Source organism: Pseudopipra pipra, chromosome 4 (genome assembly GCF_036250125.1).
Source record: "Pseudopipra pipra isolate bDixPip1 chromosome 4, bDixPip1.hap1, whole genome shotgun sequence".
Lineage (NCBI taxonomy): Eukaryota > Metazoa > Chordata > Aves > Passeriformes > Pipridae > Pseudopipra > Pseudopipra pipra.
The window spans coordinates 76,274,260-76,294,648 of NC_087552.1; the positions used below are offsets into that span (position 1 = coordinate 76,274,260).

Sequence of the window (20,389 nt, forward strand, 5' to 3'; positions counted from 1 at the left end):
CACCCGGGGTTGGTGGTGCTGCAAGTTCTGGCCATGAAGAATCCCTGTGGCCACCTGGGCTTGGGGCCCATGGTGGGCTTTCCACCTCGAGGGTCTGTCTGTCCTAACAGGCTGGGCAGGCATGCAGGGGACTCTGGTGGCCCCAGCAGCTCCCACGAGGGGTCGATGCCACTTTGGCACCCGACTGCCTCCAGGCATCCCACTGCCCACACCCAGCTGTGCCTCTGCTGGCTGCCCCCAGGTTTTCATCGTGGGGCTGGTGGCTGACAGGAAGTTCCAGCACTTCAACACAGTCCTGGAGGCCTATATCTGCCAGCACTTCAGTGCCACACTCGCCTACAAGTGCGTTCCTGGGGGCCATGGCACAGGGAGGGATGGGCTGGCACATCTGGAATGGGGAGGGGGAAAGGGCTGAGACAGCTGGAATTGGGGTGGGTGGGCAGGGCTTGGACAGCTGGCACGGGGAGGGGTGGGACTGAGACAGTGGGTGCAGGGAGGGATGGCACTGGAATGCTGGAGGCACCAGTGGGAGCTGAGCCATGAAACCTGCCGGTCCCTGGCACTCACATCCCATCCCGCAGGAAGCTGCTCTCGGTGCTGACTCAGTACGTGGAGCAGGCGGGGCAGGGCCAGCCCTGCGAGCCCCTCCCGCGCACCTTCAAGGCCCTGGAGTACATCTTCAAGTTCATCGTCCGCTCCCGCCACCTCTTTGCCCAGTAAGTGCTGGCAATGGCTCCCAGTGCCCCCAGTGCCCCCAGTACCGTGCCCCACCGGAGCCTGGTCCCTGGCCCTGGGGTCTGCAGGAGGGAGGGAAGGAAGGGGGTCTCTGTGCTGCCGGAACGGTGTCGGTGCCGTCAGTCCCAGGGTTGTGGCACTGGCACCTCGACCCACCTGGTGCTGCTGCTGTGGCACCCGGGGGGCAGCCACCGCCTCTGGCACACTGCTACCATGCTGCCATGTCAGCTGATCCCCAGCCACACTCCTCTATCACTGTGAATCCTCTCCCTGAGGATTCTGGCCATTTTCAGCTCCATCCTGTCCTCTGGCTGCTGCTGGAGTGTTGGTGGTCTGGTGTGGGGGTGGGCAGTGCCATGTGTCTCAGGGCAGGAGAGATCAATGCACTCACTGGGAATCCCACATGCCCTGTGTGCCCTGCAGTGACTCTGGGGGGGTTTCCAATGAGCTCTTGAAATCCTCCCACGATGGAGATAGCAAAATGTCCTGGGCAGCCTGTGCCCCTGAACAGCCAGCACTGCACTGGCAAGGTTAGTGGGATGTGTCCCTGCCCATAGAAGGAGGCTAAAACTGGATGGTCTGTGAAGCCCTTTCCAACCCAAACCCACCTGTGATGAGCAGTGCAAGGGGCTGGGAGCCTCAATGGCTCCCTGTTCCTGCTGAGGACAAAGTCAAAACCCCCCTCCCCTGGCACCTCCAGAGTCTTCGTAGGACCTGGTTTCACTTGTTGCCCGTGGGCACAGGGTTCACATCCCAGTCTGCATGGTGGGACAAACAACCCTCCTCCGGGCGGGCGTGGGAGAGGAGGAAAACAGAACATGACCATCAGTGTTACCAGAAAAAGCCAGTGACGTTCCTCTTTCGTTCCACGTACACGGCACCGAAAGCCGAAGTGTCCCGAGGGAACAACAGGCAGTGTGGGGCCCCCCACACACGGGGAGGGCCCCCTGCCCGTGGTGGGCATGGGCTGGCACCCAGGGCAGCAGGGTCACCCCACGTGCAGGGGCCGCAGTTGGCAGGCTGCTGTGGTCAGGGGAGCAGGGGCTCTGCGTCCTCTGTCCCAAGCCTGGGATGTGTTGGGGTCCCCGATGGTGCTCTGAACCCCACTGGCAGTGAGGAGCTGTGTTGGGGTCCCCGAAGATACTCTGAACCCCCTGGCAGTGAGGAGCTGTGTCGGGGTCCCCGAAGGTGCTCTGAACCCCCCTGGCAGTGAGGAGCTGTGTCGGGGTCCCCAGTGGTGCTCTGAACCCCACTGGCAGTGAGGAGCTGTGTCAGGGTCCCCGATGGTGCTCTGAACCCCACTGGCAGTGAGGAGCTGTGTCAGGGTCCCCGATGGTGCTCTGAACCCCACTGGCAGTGAGGAGCTGTGTCGGGGTCCCCGATGGTGCTCTGAACCCCACTGGCAGTGAGGAGCTGTGTCAGGGTCCCCGATGGTGCTCTGAACCCCACTGGCAGTGAGGAGCTGTGTCGGGGTCCCGGCACCCCAGGAGCCCTCACACCTCACTCTGCCCCGCTCTGTCCTCGCCGTGTGAGCTGCCTTGAGCCCTGCCTGTCCTCTCCACCTCCCCTGCCTGCCCTTCCCAGGGCACCATCCATGGCTCCAGGGCTCTGGGGTGCTCCAGCATCACACCTGCTTTTCCCTCCTGTGTGAGGACACAGAGCAGATTCCTGGCTTACCGAGCTCCTGGCATAAGAAATTAATTACGTGGCGCATTTGCAAACAGCCCCGTGAATGAGTTTGCCTGGAACAGAAACATCCCTGAGGACATTTAGCCATTTTATTCAGTTTCCCTTTATCTCAGCGATCTCCACACGCAATTACACGGGGTCCTCAGATCCTCTAAGTGCTCTGAACGTACTGCAATTTGTACAGTCTGTAATCGACAGGAGTTGGGTTGTGATTGGAGTCAGTCGCTGCAGATTGCCGGGGCTGGGATTGCGTGTGCTGCCACTGGAGCTGGACGAGCAGCACCCACAGCTCCTGCGAGGAGCCCAGGGGGCTGTGAGGACGATCAAGCCCCATGTTCCACCTTGGGACACTCCATGTCCCCTCAGGTCCCCCCAGCACCCGTGTGGAGGGAGCTGTGGGCAGTGGGGTGACGGTGCTGTCGTGACATGGTCTCCCACTTGCTGCTTCCTCCCTGCTGGTTCCTCCGGCTGCTTCTGCTTTTGGGCCACCACTGAGGGCAGCAAAGCTTTTCCTGCACAGTACCTGCCGTCCCTGCAGGGCTCACCCTGCTCTGCTGTCAGCAGGGTGAGCTGGTGTCACCCCTCCACAGCCTCCTGCAGCTCACAGGCCCCTCGCCCTGCCTCGCACAGCCCCTGGTTCCTGCAGCAGACCCCACCTCCAGCAGTGCTATGGGCTCTGCCAGCCCCACCCATGGGCTCTGCCCCCCAGTGCCCCTGGAAGGACCGGCCCCTTGCCCCAGCTCCCAGCCAGGGACCCCACAGCTGCTGAGTATCCCCCCAGCCCTCTCCCACGGGGACATTGCTGGGTCTCCAAAGGTCATCACAACTGCTGTGCTCTCACTGTGACCTGGGCTGCGGGAGTTCCTGGGCAGGACATCCCTTCCCAGGACATCCCTTCCCAGGAACCTCCCTGACCCTTCCTGAGGGAATCGTGGTCAGCATGGATTTGTTGCAGTCCATGTGGATTTTGAGGCCAGACTGGACAGGGCTTGGATCAGCCTGGTCTGGTGGAAGGTGTCCCTGCCCATGCCAGGGGGTGGGACTGGATGAGTTTTGAGGTCCCTTCCGACCCAAACTATTCCATAATTCCCAGATTTCCCTACATAGCTGGTGGCTGGATAATTACTCCTGCCACGTAGCTGACTGTGCTTGGTGTCAGTGATGGGGGAATTACCTCAAACACAGCCTGTTGCAGTGATTTAATTCCTGTGATCGCACCTCTGCTTTGTAGCTCGGCAGTTTTCCTGCAGTTTTGCACATTCCACAGCTGAACTCCCCCCATTTGGTTTGCTCTGGTCCTGCAGGTCATGGAGGGCAGGGGGGGGAGGGCTCAGGAGGCTCCTGCTCAAGTGGGACAGTGCCAACCTCCTCCGAGAGGGATTTGGGGTGCGAAATCACAGAAATTAGGCTTGTCCAAAAAATAAAGTGTTCATGTGAGTGGGTCTGAGGCTGTACTGGGGCAGTGGTTGTGCCAGGACTGTGGCTGTACTGGAGCAGTGACTGTGCCAACACAGTGGCTGTGCCAGGGCTCACCACTGGATCCAGCCATGGCAAATGTTCATGGAAGAGTGTGATTAACTGGGATGGCAGGTGACCCCCGAGCAGAGGCAGGTGGTGCTGGGGAAGGCAGCAGGGTGGCAGTGCTGTGACAGCAGTGATCTGGCCATTGCAGGCTCTACGGGGGGCAGGAGACGGCCCAGTTCCAGCGCTCCTTGCAGCGCTTCTTCCTTGCCCTGAACCAGCTGATGGAGTCCCCGCTGGAGGGTCCCACCCTGCTCTCCCAGGTACGGTGTTGGGAGGTGCTGGGAGGGCTCAGCTCTGCTGTGTGGGGGGATGGAGGGTGCCCGGGCCAGGTGCTGTCTGTGCCTGTGCTGGGGTGACACTGGCTGTGCCCACATCAGGGTGACACTGGCTGTGCCCATGTCAGGGTGACCCTGGCTGGGAAGGGGGTCTGGGGAGGACTCCTGGGGTTTATCCCCATCCCGGAGCTGGTCTGGCCCTGTTCCCTGCAGCCAGGACGAGGCTGGCACATGAGGCTGAAGGGAGCAGAGCTGGTGTGGGCGATGGGTCAGGGGTGCTGTGACAGCGGCAGTGGGACCACACTCTGCACCCGTGGTCTCCCAGCTGGAGAGAGGCTCTGCAGGGTGGGGACCCCATCTGCAGATGGGGACGTGTGGTAGCCCTGGGACAGCTCCTATGCCTACCTACGTCATGACATTCTTGGATAATCCCATATAAACTGATCTAACTGGAAAAAAAAGGAGTTTGAAGGCCAACAGGACAGTCACCCCCATGGAGCAGAGGGGCTCCTTATCCCCTCTCCCATCTGAACATGGATCGATGCTCCGATCTTGTAGAATCACAGAATCAGGGAATGGTTTGGGTTGGAAGGGACTTTAAGACTGTTTTGTCCCATCCCTGCCTGAACCCCTGTGGCCACAGCCCCCCTCACGTGCGATGGCTGGGAAGTGGGGCCGTGGGTGCCCTGCCCGTGTCGCCTCTCGGTGCCGGGTCAGCACTGGCAGCTCTCGGGTCTCTTTGCAGGGAGCAGCCCTCAAGTACCTGCCCTCCATTCTCGAGGACGTGTTTGGGATCTTTGACTCCTCTGCACTGGGGTAGGGTCCCTGTCCCTGTCCTGTCCCCCCCATTCCCAGCCCTGTGTCATGCTCAGCACCTGCCACAGCCCCCTCTGTCCCCGTGTCCGACCCAGAGCTGAATGAGGGCAGTGGAGGGGTCTGGGTCTCCTGATGCCCTTCCCAGTCCAAAAATGGGAGGGGTCTGCTCAGTTTTAGCAGCTGCCTGTGCTGGGGCAGGGGCTGAGCCCCAGCTGGGTGTGTTTTGGGAATTAAGGTGGGGTTTGTATGCTGGGTGCCTGCACTGCCTGTGGCTGCCCTCTGGGACCATCCTGCCCCACATGGCTGTGCCCCATCGAGGGGCTCCCCCCGCCCAGCAGCCCCATCCTGAGCAGAACCCGGGGGTCTGGGGTTAAGCGCTGTCCCAACGGCAGGGCTGTGCTGCGGGACTTCGTGGGGAACCTGCCCCCCCAGCGCCTGCTGAAGCAGAAGTTGCAGTCCCTGACCCACATCGCCAGCAGCAGAGTCTTCCAGTCCCACGGTGAGAGGGGGCACGAGGGGTCCTGGTGACACAGCCCTTGCTGAGCTCACCTGCGGGCTGTGGCACAGAATGGGGACAATTCCCTGCACAGGCACACCTCCTCTGGCCCATGCCTGTGGTGTCTCCACAGAGGGGGGGCAGTTGCCTCATCTCTGTGCCCCCTCTCCCCCTCAGAGTGCCGGGAACTGGTGCTGCAGGCGGCCCTGCCCATCCTGCAGGAGCTGATCCAGGCGGGTGAGGAGGAGGACGCCTGCATCGAGCTGCTCAGCAGCATCCTGGAGGTGCTGTACCAGGCCCAGAAGGTAACTCAGGAATTGTCTGGCCGGTGACCTGACCAAATCCCTCTGAATGGGGTTAAGCACAAATTCCTGGCCACGATATAGTCGGAGCTGACTGTAGTCATACAGGGGACTGTGGGTGCTGCCACCCCAGCAGGAACCTGCCCAGGATGGGGCAAAAACCTGCTGGTTTCCACCTCAGCGAGTCTCTAGTGGGTTTCCCTCCATTCCCATGAGTCAGGAAGGGGCTGCCAAGCTCAGGGACTGCACTGACCTGAGGGTGGGGGGACATTGCTGGCTCTGCAGAGCTGGGAGAAAGGCAAGACAGGGGGGAAGGTGAGGCCAGGGAGGAGGTGAGGGCAGGGAGGAAGATGTGGGTGCCTGCCCACCCAAATGTGGCCCATCCAGGGTGGGCTGGGCGGGCCGGGGCCGTCCCTGCAGGGTCTCAGTCTGGCTCCCGGGGCGCTGTGATTGCAGAGGGCGGAGGAGCTGCGAGCACGGGACAAGGGCCGCGGGGACGTGGAGCTGGTGAGTGTCCCTCCTGCAGCCTCAGCATGTGGCTGATGGCAGGAAGGGCCCAGGTGACCCTGAGCCTTTGGGAAGGGCTTGTCTGCATCTGGCTGTGGTGACAAACCCTGCGCGGTCACCTGAGTCCCCCCGGGTGGGGAATGTCTCTGCATGCCCAGATTTTGGCAGCTGTCCTCCTCTCCCTGTGCTTCCTGGGGCTGCCGTCCATCCCTGCCTTCCTGCAGCCACATCGGCCGTGTCCCTGCCCCTGGTGAGCCCATCATTGTCCCTGCCTGCCGGCCCAGCCCTCCTACAGCCGGGTCGGGTGATGGGACATCGTGTGGTTACTTCTGGCAGTGCCATTCCCAGCACTTTGGGAACGTGCAGGGCTCAGTGCTCGCAGGACCCTTCCTCTGATCCTGTCCTTCCCGGCTGCTCTGTGCTCTGGAGTCCCTTTAGGGACCCCTGGGAGATCACACAGATCTCACAGCTGAAGCGCAGTGACTGGTGTTGTGGGAACTGAGGTGAACATTTGCACCGTGTCCTGGGAGGGCGTGGTGGCTGTTTGACCCCCACGGCACTGGGAAGCCAAGGAGTGGGAGGGAAAGCTCAGAAATTGTGGTGAAATGTCTCATTTGGGGCTTAACTTTCAAATCTAAAATAGCCTTTATGAAGAGGGTGGTGGGACTCTCTCAGGGGAGGATTCTGCACTCGCTTCAACCCCGTGTGAGCTGAACCCACCTTTGCCTGCTCAGTGCCAATGTGGCCATCCCTGTGACTCCCATGTGACTCCCAGTGTCCCCAGCTGTTCCCAGTGTCCCCAGCTGTTCCCAGTGTCCCCAGCTGTTCCCAGTGTCCCCAGCCAGGTGGCCACTTTGCCAGGAGGTGTGTGGGGCTGAGCTGCACAGAGATCCCGAGTCCTGTGTTTACACCAGAGCACATTGCTGTGCTCTGACTCCAACCCCGGATCAGGCCCCGTTCCCATCTTGCCACCCTGATGCCACCAGCCTTTGCATGGGGATCAAATGAGCTCTGCTGTGCCGTGCTGTGCCCCACAGCTGGGATGTGCCCTGCAGCTGGGATGTGCCCCACAGCTGGGATGTGTCCCACAGCTGGGATGTGCCCCGCAGCTGGGATGTGTCCCACAGCTGGGATGTGCCCCATAGCTGGGATGTGTCCCACAGCTGGGATGTGCCCCACAGCTGGGATGTGCCCTGCAGGTGGGATGTACCCCACAGCTGGGATGTGCCCTGCAGGTGGGATGTGCCCCACAGCTGGGATGTGCCCCACAGCTGGGATGTGTCCCACAGCTGGGATGTGCCCCGCAGCTGGGATGTGTCCCACAGCTGGGATGTGCCCCATAGCTGGGATGTGTCCCACAGCTGGGATGTGCCCCACAGCTGGGATGTGCCCCACAGCTGGGATGTGTCCCACAGCTGGGATGTGCCCCATAGCTGGGATGTGCCCTGCAGCTGGGATGTGCCCCACAGCTGGGATGTGTCCCACAGCTGGGATGTGCCCCGCAGCTGGGATGTGCCCCATAGCTGGGATGTGCCCCATAGCTGGGATGTGTCCTGCAGCTGGGATGTGCCCCACAGCTGGGATGTGTCCTGCAGCTGGGATGTGCCCCACAGCTGGGATGTGCCCCGCAGCTGGGATGTGCCCCATAGCTGGGATGTGCCCCATAGCTGGGATGTGTCCTGCAGCTGGGATGTGCCCCACAGCTGGGATGTGTCCTGCAGCTGGGATGTGCCCCACAGCTGGGATGTGCCCCGCAGCTGGGATGTGCCCCATAGCTGGGATGTGCCCCATAGCTGGGATGTGTCCTGCAGCTGGGATGTGCCCCACAGCTGGGATGTGTCCCACAGCTGGGATGTGTCCTGCAGCTGGGATGTGCCCCACAGCTGGGATGTGCCCCGCAGCTGGGATGTGCCCTGCAGCTGGGATGTGCCCTGCAGGTGGGATGTGCCCCATAGCTGGGATGTGTCCCACAGCTGGGATGTGCCCCATAGCTGGGATGTGCCCCATAGCTGGGATGTGTCCCACAGCTGGGATGTGCCCCATAGCTGGGATGTGCCCCATAGCTGGGATGTGCCCTGCAGGTGGGATGTGCCCTGCAGGTGGGACATGCCCTGGCATGGCCCTGACACCTCTTACCTTGCAGGTGTGGGTGAAGAAGCACATCCAGGTGATCCTGGAGCGGCTGCTGCACACAGTCACTCGCAGGGTGATCGTCCTGGACCGGGAGAACCCACTGAGGGTGAGTCCCACTGCGCCGTGGCCACACCACTTCCCTTTGGGCCGTGTGGGACAGGAACGAGGTGTTGCTGGTTTGGGGATCTGGTGCAGGTGACCAGCACTGCTCCTTGCTGGCTCTGCCAGTGGTACCCAGTGGGATGGGGCTGGATGCCAGGGACGTGCCCAGTGGAATGCAGGGGAAAGCAGGAGCCGTGCTGGGAGCAGGGCTGCAGCAGGGTGTGTTGGGCTGGGGCTGGATGTAGGGGGGTGTACCACAGCAGGACAAAGGAGGAAACCAGAGCTGTGACAGAAGCAGGGCTGGAGCAGCAGGGGCATTGGGAAGAGTGGTCAGGGGTCAGAGGTGCAGGAAGCCCATTTTGGAAGCAATGAGGGGTTTGGGCTGCATTCCCTGGAAAACAAGTAATGGACCTGGTGAACCATCACAGTTTACACGCCAAGAACACGTGTGAGGAATGTGCCAGGACACATGGGAGGGGAAGCAGGTCAGAGCACATGGAGCAGCCCTGCCGGGAGTGATGGGAGGGAGGGGACAGAGCTGGGGCCAGTGGGGCTCAGGAGCTCCGATGGAGAGTGGTGACAGAGCCAGGCGCTGTGCTGCGTCACGGGGGGTGTGCAGAGCCTGTGTTTGGGGGCCCAGAGAAGGGAATTGCCGTGCTGTGCCGTGCCACGCTCCGTACTGTGCCAGGGGAGGTGTGGGCATCCAGAGCGGCAGCTCTGCCACCAGGGCTGTGCCCAGATCTCAGCTGTGCCGTGCCCGGATCTCGGCTGTGCCATGCCCAGATCTCAGCTGTGCCGTGCCCAGATCTCGGCTGTGCCGTGCCTGGATCTCAGCTGTGCCGTGCCCAGATCTCGGCTGTGCCGTGCCCAGATCTCGGCTGTGCTGTGCCCAGATCTCAGCTGTGCCATGCCCAGATCTCAGCTGTGCCATGCCCGGATCTCAGCTGTGCCGTGCCCAGATCTCGGCTGTGCCGTGCCCAGATCTCGGCTGTGCTGTGCCCAGATCTCAGCTGTGCCATGCCCAGATCTCAGCTGTGCCATGCCCAGATCTCAGCTGTGCCGTGCCCGGATCTCGGCTGTGCCGTGCCCGGATCTCAGCTGTGCCGTGCCCAGATCTCAGCTGTGCCGTGCCCAGATCTCAGCTGTGCCGTGCCCAGATCTCGGCTGTGCTGTGCCTGGATCTCAGCTGTGCCGTGCCCAGATCTCAGCTGTGCCGTGCCCGGATCTCAGCTGTGCCGTGCCCGGATCTCAGCTGTGCCGTGCCCAGATCTCAGCTGTGCCGTGCCCAGATCTCGGCTGTGCCGTGCCCAGATCTCAGCTGTGCCGTGCCCGGATCTCAGCTGTGCCGTGCCCAGATCTCAGCTGTGCCGTGCCCGGATCTCAGCTGTGCCGTGCCCAGATCTCAGCTGTGCCGTGCCCAGATCTCAACTGTGCCGTGCCCGGATCTCGGCTGTGCCGTGCCCAGATCTCAGCTGTGCCGTGCCCGGATCTCGGCTGTGCTGTGCCCAGATCTCGGCTGTGCCGTGCCCAGATCTCGGCTGTGCTGTGCCCAGATCTCAGCTGTGCCGTGCCCAGATCTCAGCTGTGCCGTGCCTGGATCTCGGCTGTGCCGTGCCCAGATCTCAGCTGTGCCGTGCCCAGATCTCAGCTGTGCCGTGCCCAGATCTCAACTGTGCCGTGCCCAGATCTCGGCTGTGCCGTGCCCAGGTCTCGGCACCGGGGTGTGATGCAGCCGTGGCTCAGGCAGGAGGCACACACAGGGTCTCACTGGCTTCCACCCTGCTTTCCACCCTCGTTCCCGGGCTGTGTGACCCAAGGCCTGGGGCAGCCAGAGCCAAAAGCACCGTGGAGGCTGTGCCGAGCAGTGATGGGGTGAGGGGTGATGGGGGGCTGCAGGGACGGGTCCTTTGGCTGTGCCGCGCTCCCGCCGCTCACTCGGGGCTCCTCAGGTGCCGTCTGGCAGCTCTCCCAGCACCATCCATGGTTCCTGTGCCGCTGCCACAGCCCCTGCCCTCAGTCAGGGATCCCAGACCGTCAGCCCATGCTGCCCCAGCAGCTCCAGTGGCTGGGAAGGGCCAGGGGGACTGGAGATGCATGTGCCCACACCACGACAGCGCCCGTCCATCCTGTTGCTGCTGGGCAAGAAGGGAGTTGCACCTCAGGGTCACTGTCCTGGCTGCAGCCCCCTGAGTACAAAGGGGGTCCCCAGCACCAGGGATGGGGTTTGACACCGGGCCATCTCCTGCACATGTGCATCTCCTGCTTTGGGGTGCTGCGGTGTGGGCACCAACTGGAGAGCGGTGCCAAACCTGCCCACCCTCCACTCCCCTCTGTGGCTGCAGCAGCTGCTTCCAAGGCCAGGGGTGCCCGGTACTTTTGGAGGAGACCAGGAGATGTCCCCTTCCCCAAGGGCAGTGGCCCCACTGGGAAAGCCATGACTGCTCCTGCTACACTGAGGTGGCAGGCCCTGGCAGGCTCCCAGATGCTGAGGTGGGCACCCAGGTGCCCTGGGCTTTGAGGAGCTCTCACCAGTGGCTCCACAGTGGTGGAGGGTGGTCAGGAATCAGCACAGCATGGGGAGCACTGACTGCTGCATTTTTGGGATATGTCAGACACCCACCACTGCTCCCTGCCCCTTGTTAAACCAACACCGAGCTTCCCCTCTCGTGGCAGCCCCAGAGAGGCTGGAATATTTGAGCTGCTCATTCCTGTTTCCCTGTCATCAGCACCTCTTCCCTACCCATGGGACCCCCGCCCAGCCCACCCTTCCACACAGGGATTTTGGAGACAAAATCCTCCTCTCCAGGCCGGGGTCCCACAGAGACTGTTTTCCAGCGTCTCTGACCCATGGAAACCCTCAGTGCTCCTGGTTAACCTGCAGGCAGCAATGGGGGGGGCCAGCAGGCCCCTCTGCAGGGTGCAGGGACAGGCACTGGTTTGAGCCGGGGCAGGCTTGGAGGCGTGGGGACTGCCAGGGGCCCTGGGGGAGCCTCAAGTAGAGGGGAGTCCAGGGGAACGGCTGCTGCCCCCTCCTCATCCTCCTCCTCCTCCAGAACAGAAGAGCACAGGCGGGAGAGGATGTAACAAAAATAGCGTCTCTGTGGAATTTATTGAGTTCTCCTCAAATACAGCCACAGCTCCCCTCCACACCCGGGCTCCCGCCTTGAACGGAATGGTCAAAAATAGAAAAGCTGGTGCTACCCAAACCCCACCGTAGGAGGGAGGGAGGAGAGGTGGGCAGGGGGTCAGTGCTGGGCCGGTGCCCCCGCGCTGCAGGCTCGAAGGTCACAGGAACCAGAAGCATTTGCGCCGCGATTTCTTCACGTCCAACTTCACGGGCAGCTTTGGGGCCGGGGACAGCTCCTGCCTGGTCGGTGAGGTGGTGCCCGCTGCCCCCACGGCCGTCGGGGGGGGGCTCGGCCCGGGGGTGCCCTCGATGTGGCTCAGCACGCGCTGGAAGCGGCCCTCCTGCTGCCGGAAATCGTGCTCCACGCTGCGCCAGGGCGAGGGCACGGCGTCAGAGGGGATGTGCTGTGCCACCCCAGCCTCCACAGTCTGCCACCCGCCACGGCCCCCCAGCTGCCACAGTCCCCCCCTGCCACGGCCCCCCAGCTGCCACAGTCCCCCCCTGCCACGGCCCCCAGCGTGCAACAGCCCTCCCTTTGCCTCAGAGCTGTGCCCTGCTGCCCACCTGCCCCTGGCACCCCAAACACGGCCCTTGGGGGGCTCAGCGTCCCCCAACACAGCCCTTGGGGAGCTCAGATCTCCCCAAAAGTCCCCAGGGAACTCATCTGCTGAGGGCACGTCCGCCAGAGCTGAGCCCCCTTGCATTCTGGGGCAGTACAGGGGCATGGCCAGACTTCCCAGGGTCACTGTGAGGGGATGTCCTGCTGCATGTGCTTTCAGACAGCCCCTGCCCACCACACTCACCCCTGGGGGCTGTGAGGGGGGGTCTGGGCCCAGATCCCTCCCAAACAGCCACCCCGTCCTTCCTGCAGCCATGGGGTCCGTGCCCAGCATGTGGCACCTCATGGCTGTGCCAGAGCATCCCAGGCCACCTTCTGCCAGAGGGACAGACCTGTATCAGCCTGACTTGGTGGCACGGGGGGTCTTTTGGGGTGGATCCCCCTCAGCTGCCCACCTGCCACCATCCTGCTCCTCCGTCCCCGGTATCCAGCCTGGTGCTGATGTGGGGGGGCGAGCCTGGGGTCTGTGGGACCCCCGTTAGCCATGAGTCCCCTGGAGAGGGGCTGCATGTCCCTGGGGCCAGGGCCCAGGGCAGCTTCGGCATCAGGAGGTGGCATGAGCATGCAAGGGCTCTGCTGCTGCTTGTCCCACGGCTGTCGTGGCAGGAATTAGGGTGCCCCAGGTCTGGGTGGGTGAGGGGGCCTGTGCCCCCCACCACAGCCCTCAGGTTTCCTTGCGGTGCTGGAGCCCTCGGTGTCCCCACAGTCCCCAGTGTCCCTTCAGCCCTGCTGTGCCCCCCAGCCCTGGCTGTGCCCCATAGCCCTGGCTGTGCCCCCCAGCCCTGGCTGTGCCCCCCAGCCCTGGCTGTCCTCACGCCCCTGGTATCACCACAGCTCCCAGTGTTCCCGCAGGCCTTGATATCCCTCCAGCCTTCTCTGTCTCTGCAGCCCCTGCTGTCCCCACAGCCCCCCATGTCCCTCCAGCCCCCAGTGTCCCCGGAGCCCCCGGTGTCCCTGCAGCACCCTGTGGTGCGGGCTGGCTGCTGGCAGCCACGTGCCACGATGTTCCCTCGCAGGGAAAACCTGTCAGTCTCCTCACACCAGCCATGTCCCATCGGATCAACGAGGTGCTGCGGCGTGTGCTGGCAACACACGTGGCAGAGCACACGGGGAGCGCCCCAGGAGCCCCCCGGCACTCCAACACCTCCCTTCACCTCCTGTCACCTCCCCTTGAGAGGACACGAGGGTCCTCAGCCATTTCCAGGAAAAAATGGCAAGGGGTGCCAGTGGCCCCAGAGCAGGGGGCAGCCCAGGGAGGGATCTTGACTCCCCAGCACCGACACAGGAAAGGGTCAGCATCGCTGGGGGGGTGCTCAGCTGGTGCATTGCCCTGAGGTGGGACAGGGGCAGGCAGATCTGACCCCACCACGGGCCATCCCTGGGGTCTGGTGCCAAAGGTGCTCCCCCTACTCCCCCACCCCATGTCCCACCAGAGCCTCTCCTCATCCCACGGGCAGCAGCAAAGCCCACGGGGAGTCCCCAGCGAGAGCCTGGCCATTCCAGGGACCCACCTCCCCCACGTGTGACATCTGTGGCACTGCCATGCCACGTGGAGACAGGCTCGTCAGCCCCAATTAGCGCTGAAGCCCCCAGGAGCTGCAGCAGGGGAGTGCAGGAAGAGTGTGGAGAGCAAGAACGCTGAGGCAGCACCACTGTGCACAGGGGCACGAGGGGGCTGGAGACAGGCACCCCCAGCCCTGGGGTGCACCAGGGAAGGGGCACAGTGCTCACAAAGCACAGCAGGGCTGTGGCACACTCGTGCACCACAGAGCAGGGCTTGGGAGCAGCTCTGTGCACCACACCCCACCCATCCCAGCGCCCAGAGTCAGCCTAATTAACAGCAAAAGGAGAACACACCTGGCCATCCACCCACACTGCAGAGGGGACAGCCAGAAGGACACAAAGGGGTGCCTGGAAGGGCAGAAGGCTTGGGCAAATTCCCAATTCCTTCGGGAATGGGGCCTGAGAGAGCAGGGAGGGCATGAGATGCCTTTCCCCACAGACCAAATGGGCTCTGAGGAGAGAGGGCAGCAGAGGATGGGGATTCCACACCCCGATCCAAAGCCAGCACTGGGAAGCAGAGACAAAGACCCTGTGTTCCCAAACAGCAGCGAGGGGCAGGAATCCATGTGCAGCATCTGTGTGGAGCTGGCACAGAGACAGCGGGATGCAGCCTGGGCTCGAGTGAGCCCACGCACCCGCCGCTGGTGAGGCTTCCCCAATAGATTGCCATTACAGGAGATAAATGCTCTGCCATCCTGCCAGAGCAGCCTCCTTCCAGCTGCTGCTCCTCCATGGAGATCACCCTTGCTGCTCCTGGGAGCGGGAGCTGCTCCCCACAGGGATAAAGGGACAGATCCAGACCGAGTGACACCCAAGGGTGCTCCGTACATGGTGCCCCCCAACACCGGGACAGGGGGTGCAGGCTCACAGACCCCCCTCTCGCCTCACAGAGGAGTCAGGGGGTGCAGGGGAGCAGGACCCCAGGAGCACACGGAGCCAGGGCTGCCCTCACCTGTAGATGATACAGGCACAGTCCCGGCAGGTCCCGCAGTTGGCGATGTCCTGCCCGGTCCGGTACGAGTGTCGCCTGGGACAGAGATGTGCCATGAGCCCAGAGACCTGGCCTGGGTCTGCCCGTGCCCCCCGCTGCCCCCAGCCCCTCATCTGCCTCTGAGCTCCTGCCCCAGGAGCCAGGACTCTCCTCCCTGGATCCCAGTCCCTCTCCTCCCACACGATCCCATTTAATGCCAGGCCAAGCACGGCTCCTCTCAGCTTCCCAGATTTCTCTGATGGGAACAAACCAGAGCCGGGCCCAGCAGCAGTCAGCCCCAAACCCTTCCCACTGTCTGTGCCCTCCCATTCCCATCCCCATCTTCATCCCGGGGTCCCCACGCCCGCAGCCCCCAGGTGACCACCCGTGTCCCCACACACAGTGCCACAGGGGGAGGGCTGTGTCTGTGCTGGAGCACAGGCACATGGCAGTGCCCTGGCAGATGGGCACAGGAGGTGCTTCAGACTCATCTCCAGCCCACGCTAGACTTGGAATTTATCTCTTCTTGATGCTTTTGTACCAGAGCATCCTCCTCCCCCTCCGGGAAGGTGCACAGGACTCGGATTAAGCTGCTGCGTGCCCAAGCTCAGCTCATGCTGCCACATCCTCCTGCCGCTCCACAGGAGGAGTCTGCACCCTCCATGTCTCTGCTGCTGGTGCCAGACCCCATCCCTGAGGCACCCTAATCCCAGGGGCTGTGCCGGGGACCCCCTGCACCCCAGCACTGCTGGTGGGTGCTTCCTGCTGGTCCCTGGCTCCCTCTGCTCTCAGAGCTGTAAGAAATGGCCCCTGTGAAATGTTGTTGGTCCCCTTGGGACCTCACCTCTGTGTCTCCACTGCCCCCTCAGGGCTGTGGAAGGGGGGACAGCTGAGAGAACACCCTCATGTCCCACATAGATGTCACATTTTCCCATTGAAATCTTCCTCCAGTTACTTGACCTTGACCACAGTTGTTCTCAGCCCTCGGAAACTGGGTCTGTTAATGCACCAAATTATACATTGCAATGGGGATTATTCTATCAGCACCCAAATTAGATCCTGAGACCTTTTATATATATATGGTACGTATGTGTGTGTGTGTGTGCCTGCGGCTCTGACGTTTCCAACAGCACCTCTCTGCTGGGAGAGCTCACCCTGGAATGTGTTCAGGGTTTAAATATATATGGTATGTATGTGTGTGTGCCCATGGGCACCTTTGCCAGGGCGGTTCACTCTGGGATGGTGTTTGGTGCAGGATGTTGCCAGCAGCTGGTGCCTGGACTTGGCCAGGACGTGCCAGGGCTGGTGGCCCCACTGTAGTGCACAGTAGGCACCTGGGATCTGACCCGTAGCAAATGAGGCCATGCTGTTCCACAGCATAAGGACACCAGGATAATGTTTGATGTGATTTCCTGTCCCGTTCCATGTGTCTCTGGTACCTTGTTTGCTCACTTCACTGTAACAGTATATGGAGCCAAGGCCTTAATTAAGCTGTCCTGGCTGCACCTGCCTCAGTGGGTGCCAGACTGAGACCCCCGGGGTCCCTCCCCACTGGCAGTGCTCCAGGGGTGGCATGGAGATGGCATTCCCTGCACTTCACTCACACCCAACACTGGCTTAATCTGATTGAACAAACGGATCTCTGTGCTGCCCCAGTGGGAGCTGACAATCTTGGGCATCAGGAACAAGCCCCAGAGGTTTTACAGGAGGGTGCCGGCACTGGCACCTCCCAGGAGGTTGGTTGCCCTTGTGTGAGATGAGTTTGGAGGGTCTCAGCTGGGGACTATCATGGACTGACCACCTTGAGCCATTTGGCAAATCTGCCTGGGAGGCCAAGAAATGCTGGCCTGGGGGGAGACCTTGCCCAAGAGAGCAGATCCTGGGCAGGCCAGATGGGGGGGCTGGACACCTCCCCTGGACACAGACACACCCATCATGAGGGCACCAGCCACTGGATTTGTGCTGAAGGTACCTCCATGGAGGGGCTGGAAGTAGGTGAGAGCTCAGGGTGGCTGCACGTGTGACATGGCAGGGACATGGTCCCCCCCTGAGCCAGCTGCTGGGATGTGACATCCCAGATCCCTGTTCCCAGCGACCAATGGGCAAGTCAGCTGCACTGGATCTGGGCAGGGTCCAGCATCCCCTCGTCCCCCAGGCCTGCACCCCCTGCACCCATCCTTGGGCACGGGGAGGGCCCCGCAGGCGTGAGCAGAACACGCTGGGGAGGGTGAAACCTCACCCTGAGACACGGAGCTGTGTGTGCCTGGACAGCAGCTCTGAGCTTCTCAGAGGGAAACATGTCCAGGAGGCAGCAGCACCCAAATCTGGCAACGTCCCCTGTTCTCCATCCCCAGCCCCAAGGGACATTGTCTCCCTGGCCCCTCGCTCCATCCCCGCCTGCTCACCCGTCCCGCTGCGCCTCCTTCTTCTCCAGGTCCTGGATGACGTCCAGCAGCACCCTGATGGTTTGTTGGCTGGTCTCCAGCACCCCTTCCAGGGACTGCAGCTGGGAATGCAGGTCTCCCTGCTCCCCGGGCCGCCAGGGGCCCTCTCCCTGAGTTGTCTGGGCGTCCTCGTCCCTCGCTGGTGGTCCCACCGGTCCCTTGGCCACCACCACCAGCTGCAGCAGGTCCTGGACATGGTGCAGTGTCTCCGGTTGCTCAGCAGCGAGGCAGGGCTGCCCGTGCTGGGGGGGCTCTGGTGCCCACCCTGCTGTTTGTGTCCCCATGCTGGGGCCCTGTGGGACCGGGGGCAGCAGCTCCCTGTGTCCCTCGGGTCCTGCCCGGCCATGCCCGGGCTCAGCAGCGTGGAGCCGGCTGCAGGTGCTGAGCACAGCTGGTGTCTTCTCCGGTGCAGCAGCAGCAGCAGAGCTGTGCCAGCCCGGCACCGGTGGGATGGGGGCTGGCGAGGCGCAGCAGGGCCCCCGCCATGGCGAGCCGCAGAGCTGGTGGTGGGGTGGAGGGGGGTCCCGGGGGGGGTTGCCCTGAGGTGGCTGGCGGAGGCCGTGGGTGTCCGTGGCGGGGCCGGGCTGCCGGCGGTGCGGGGAGGGCTGGGGTGGTGGGCGGCCGCAGGGCAGGGCCCGCTCTGAGTCGCTCCGGCCAAGCCCCCGGTGCTCAGCGGGAGGTCGGGGCTGGCCACAGGGTACGGAGGCCGGGCGTGGGGTGACCCCGTGGCCACCTCGTGGGCTCCCGCGGAGCTGGGCACAGGCGGGGGGCGGCGGGCAGGGCTCCGGGGCGCAGCGGGCAGCAGGACACCCGGCTGTGCCGCGGTACGGGGGAGGGGGGTCCCTGGGCGGTGGCAGTGGTAGGGGGCACACCGTGGCGTGCTGGGCGAGAGCCACGGTGCGGTCATGTGTGGGGAGGTTGCCAGGGGCCCGCGGGGGCACAGCCCAGCTGGTCGCGGTGGGCACGGCCACCCCAGGGCACCGGGCACTCGCCACAGCGGGCAGTACCGCATCCCCTGCCACATCGCAGACGCTCCTGCTGCGGGGCTGGGGAGCTGGGAAGGGCTTCTGGAGGCTGGGGGAGGTCTGGATGGCCGTGCTCATGCACGCCTTCCTGGGCATGGGCAGCGTCAGCGAGCCCGGCTGTGCCTGGGGCCAGCTGCGCCGCGAGGCACGGAGAGCCGCCGGCTCAGGGGCGTCCCTGGGGGGCGGCGAGGCACGTGGGGTGTTGGGGCCGGGGGTGGCCGCGGGCCCGGGCGGGGGGCTGCCCGCCCGCCCTGAGCCGCCCTCCACCAGGTCCTTGAAGCGGACCTGCTGCGTGCGGTTGCGCCGGCGCTTGAGGCGGCTCTCGATGTCGGGCGAGTCGCGGTTGAGCAGCACCGAGCGCACCGTCATGGCTTTCTCCTGGCTGCCCTCGCCGGCGGGGGCCGGGCCGGGCACGGGCTCACGGCTGACCATGGCTCAGGGCCGCGGGGCCGGGGGGCCGCGGTGGGGCGCGGGGGGCCGAGCGCCGATGGCCGGAGCCCTGGGCTACACCCGTCCCCAGAGCTGCTGGAGCAGCGGGCAGCCTCATCCCGCGCTGCCACAGAGAGGGGATGCTGGGCGGGAGGCGGGCGAGGGGCCGCGGGGCATGCTGCCCACTGCCCGGCCCTACAGCCCCCGGCACGCCGCCCCGACGGCCCTGCCCGGCACCGCAGCTCCCCGCCGGCGCCCGCAGCCCATCGTCCCGCGGCGGCTGCCCGGGCTCAGGGCCGCCCGCATCGGGCCCGGTGCCGGCCGTGCCTGCCCACGGCTCCTGGGCTCTGGACCTGCGGGGACAGAGAGAGGTGCGTCAGCCCTGGCCACACCACCACGGCCCCCGAGGACACGAGTGTCCCTGCAGAGCCGCCAGCCTCTCCCGCCTCAGCTCCCTCCCAGCCCGCCATCGCCAAACGCGAAGAGACAGACTTTGATCTGCGGCGCTGCCTCCTCAGCACAAAGGGAGAAGGGAAAAGAAACCCCTTTAGCATAAACACGTTCCGAGTTCACAGCTCAAATCAAGCAGAAGCAGCTGTTAAAAATAGCTCTGCCTCGCCGGGGCTGGTGCCTCGTGCGTGGGGCGGCAGCGGGAGGGCAGGCACAGGACAGGGTGGGGGGCACGGGGCTCCCGTGAGGGACAGACAGACACAGGGCACCTACTGCACGTGGGACACCCGCCACACACAGGCACCGGCTCTGCATGGGCTGGAAAGGGCGTGGGGCACCTCTCCAGCATGGACATGGCTGGAGTGGGCACGGGGCATCCTGCACTGGGCTTGGCCAGGTTGGCAGAGGGGACCCGTCGTGTGTGGGGCGTGGCCAGATGGGCACAGGGACCTGTCACGTGTGGGGCGTGGCCAGATGGGCACCGGTGGTGCTGGCTGGGCTGCAGGTGTGGGGGGCCAGCTCCGTGGGCAGGGGTGAGACTGTGGCTCGGGGAGACTGAGCCACTTCAGGCATGTGAGAATCAGCAGGAGCAAAAACCTTCAGTGAGACTGTGGGATATCCCCGACACCAGCATTGCTTCCCAGGCAGCACAGGGTCAGGACCTGGGGGCACAGCAGGGATTGCACCCAGCCATATCCCCATCCCTGCCATCCTTCCTGCACAGCTCTGCAGGGCTCCTCCTCCACACACCTGCCAGGCAAACCCCTTCGCAGCCCCGTCCAGATGTTCCCCCAGCGCCCAGCCCCATGCCCAGCTGGCTCTGCCTCTGCCCACTGGGTCGCCTGCAGCTGCCCCAGCCCATCACACTGCCTGGCCACGTGGAGCACAGGGCACACTGTGCCCTGCTGGGATGTCCCAGGGTGCAGGGGAGGCCGATGGCTAATTTCAGGACACAATGACAGGGAGAGGGTGGGAGAGACAGAAATGTCAGCCCTGGTGCACAGTAGTTCAGCCTCACCACACCACACCATGTCCCATGTCCCACATCCCTGGTCCCCAGCCCAGACCACAGGCTGCTGCTCCCCCAGGGCCCCACGCCCTCTCAGCACAATAAGGCAGGAGCCTCGCTGGCTCCACAGCCCCTCTGTCCTCCCTGCAGGTGGACACATGGCACAGCCACCCC

At 63.8% G+C, this 20,389-nt stretch overlaps 2 protein-coding genes across 4 annotated transcripts in view; one reads left to right on the top strand and one right to left on the bottom strand.

The window, feature by feature from the left end:
- LOC135413712 (dedicator of cytokinesis protein 2-like) overlaps positions 1-20,389 on the top strand; it is a 52,326-nt gene that overhangs the window by 13,105 nt on the left and 18,832 nt on the right. Inside the window, exons 21-28 of the mRNA XM_064653719.1 lie at positions 242-342; positions 582-716; positions 4,097-4,208; positions 4,969-5,039; positions 5,432-5,538; positions 5,713-5,840; positions 6,294-6,344; positions 8,488-8,583. Of these exons, the coding sequence (XP_064509789.1) occupies positions 242-342; positions 582-716; positions 4,097-4,208; positions 4,969-5,039; positions 5,432-5,538; positions 5,713-5,840; positions 6,294-6,344; positions 8,488-8,583 (801 nt within the window). The remainder of the gene's footprint in view (positions 1-241; positions 343-581; positions 717-4,096; positions 4,209-4,968; positions 5,040-5,431; positions 5,539-5,712; positions 5,841-6,293; positions 6,345-8,487; positions 8,584-20,389) is intronic.
- Positions 11,661-20,389, bottom strand: part of LOC135413706 (basic proline-rich protein-like) — a 29,745-nt gene continuing 21,016 nt past the window's right edge. For all 3 annotated transcript variants that reach the window (XM_064653707.1, XM_064653708.1, XM_064653709.1), the window contains 3 exons: positions 17,264-18,687; positions 14,841-14,915; positions 11,661-12,072 (listed from right to left, as the gene is read on the bottom strand). In XM_064653707.1, coding sequence (XP_064509777.1) covers positions 11,865-12,072; positions 14,841-14,915; positions 17,264-18,687 — 1,707 coding nt within the window. In that variant the 3' untranslated portion in view covers positions 11,661-11,864. The remainder of the gene's footprint in view (positions 12,073-14,840; positions 14,916-17,263; positions 18,688-20,389) is intronic.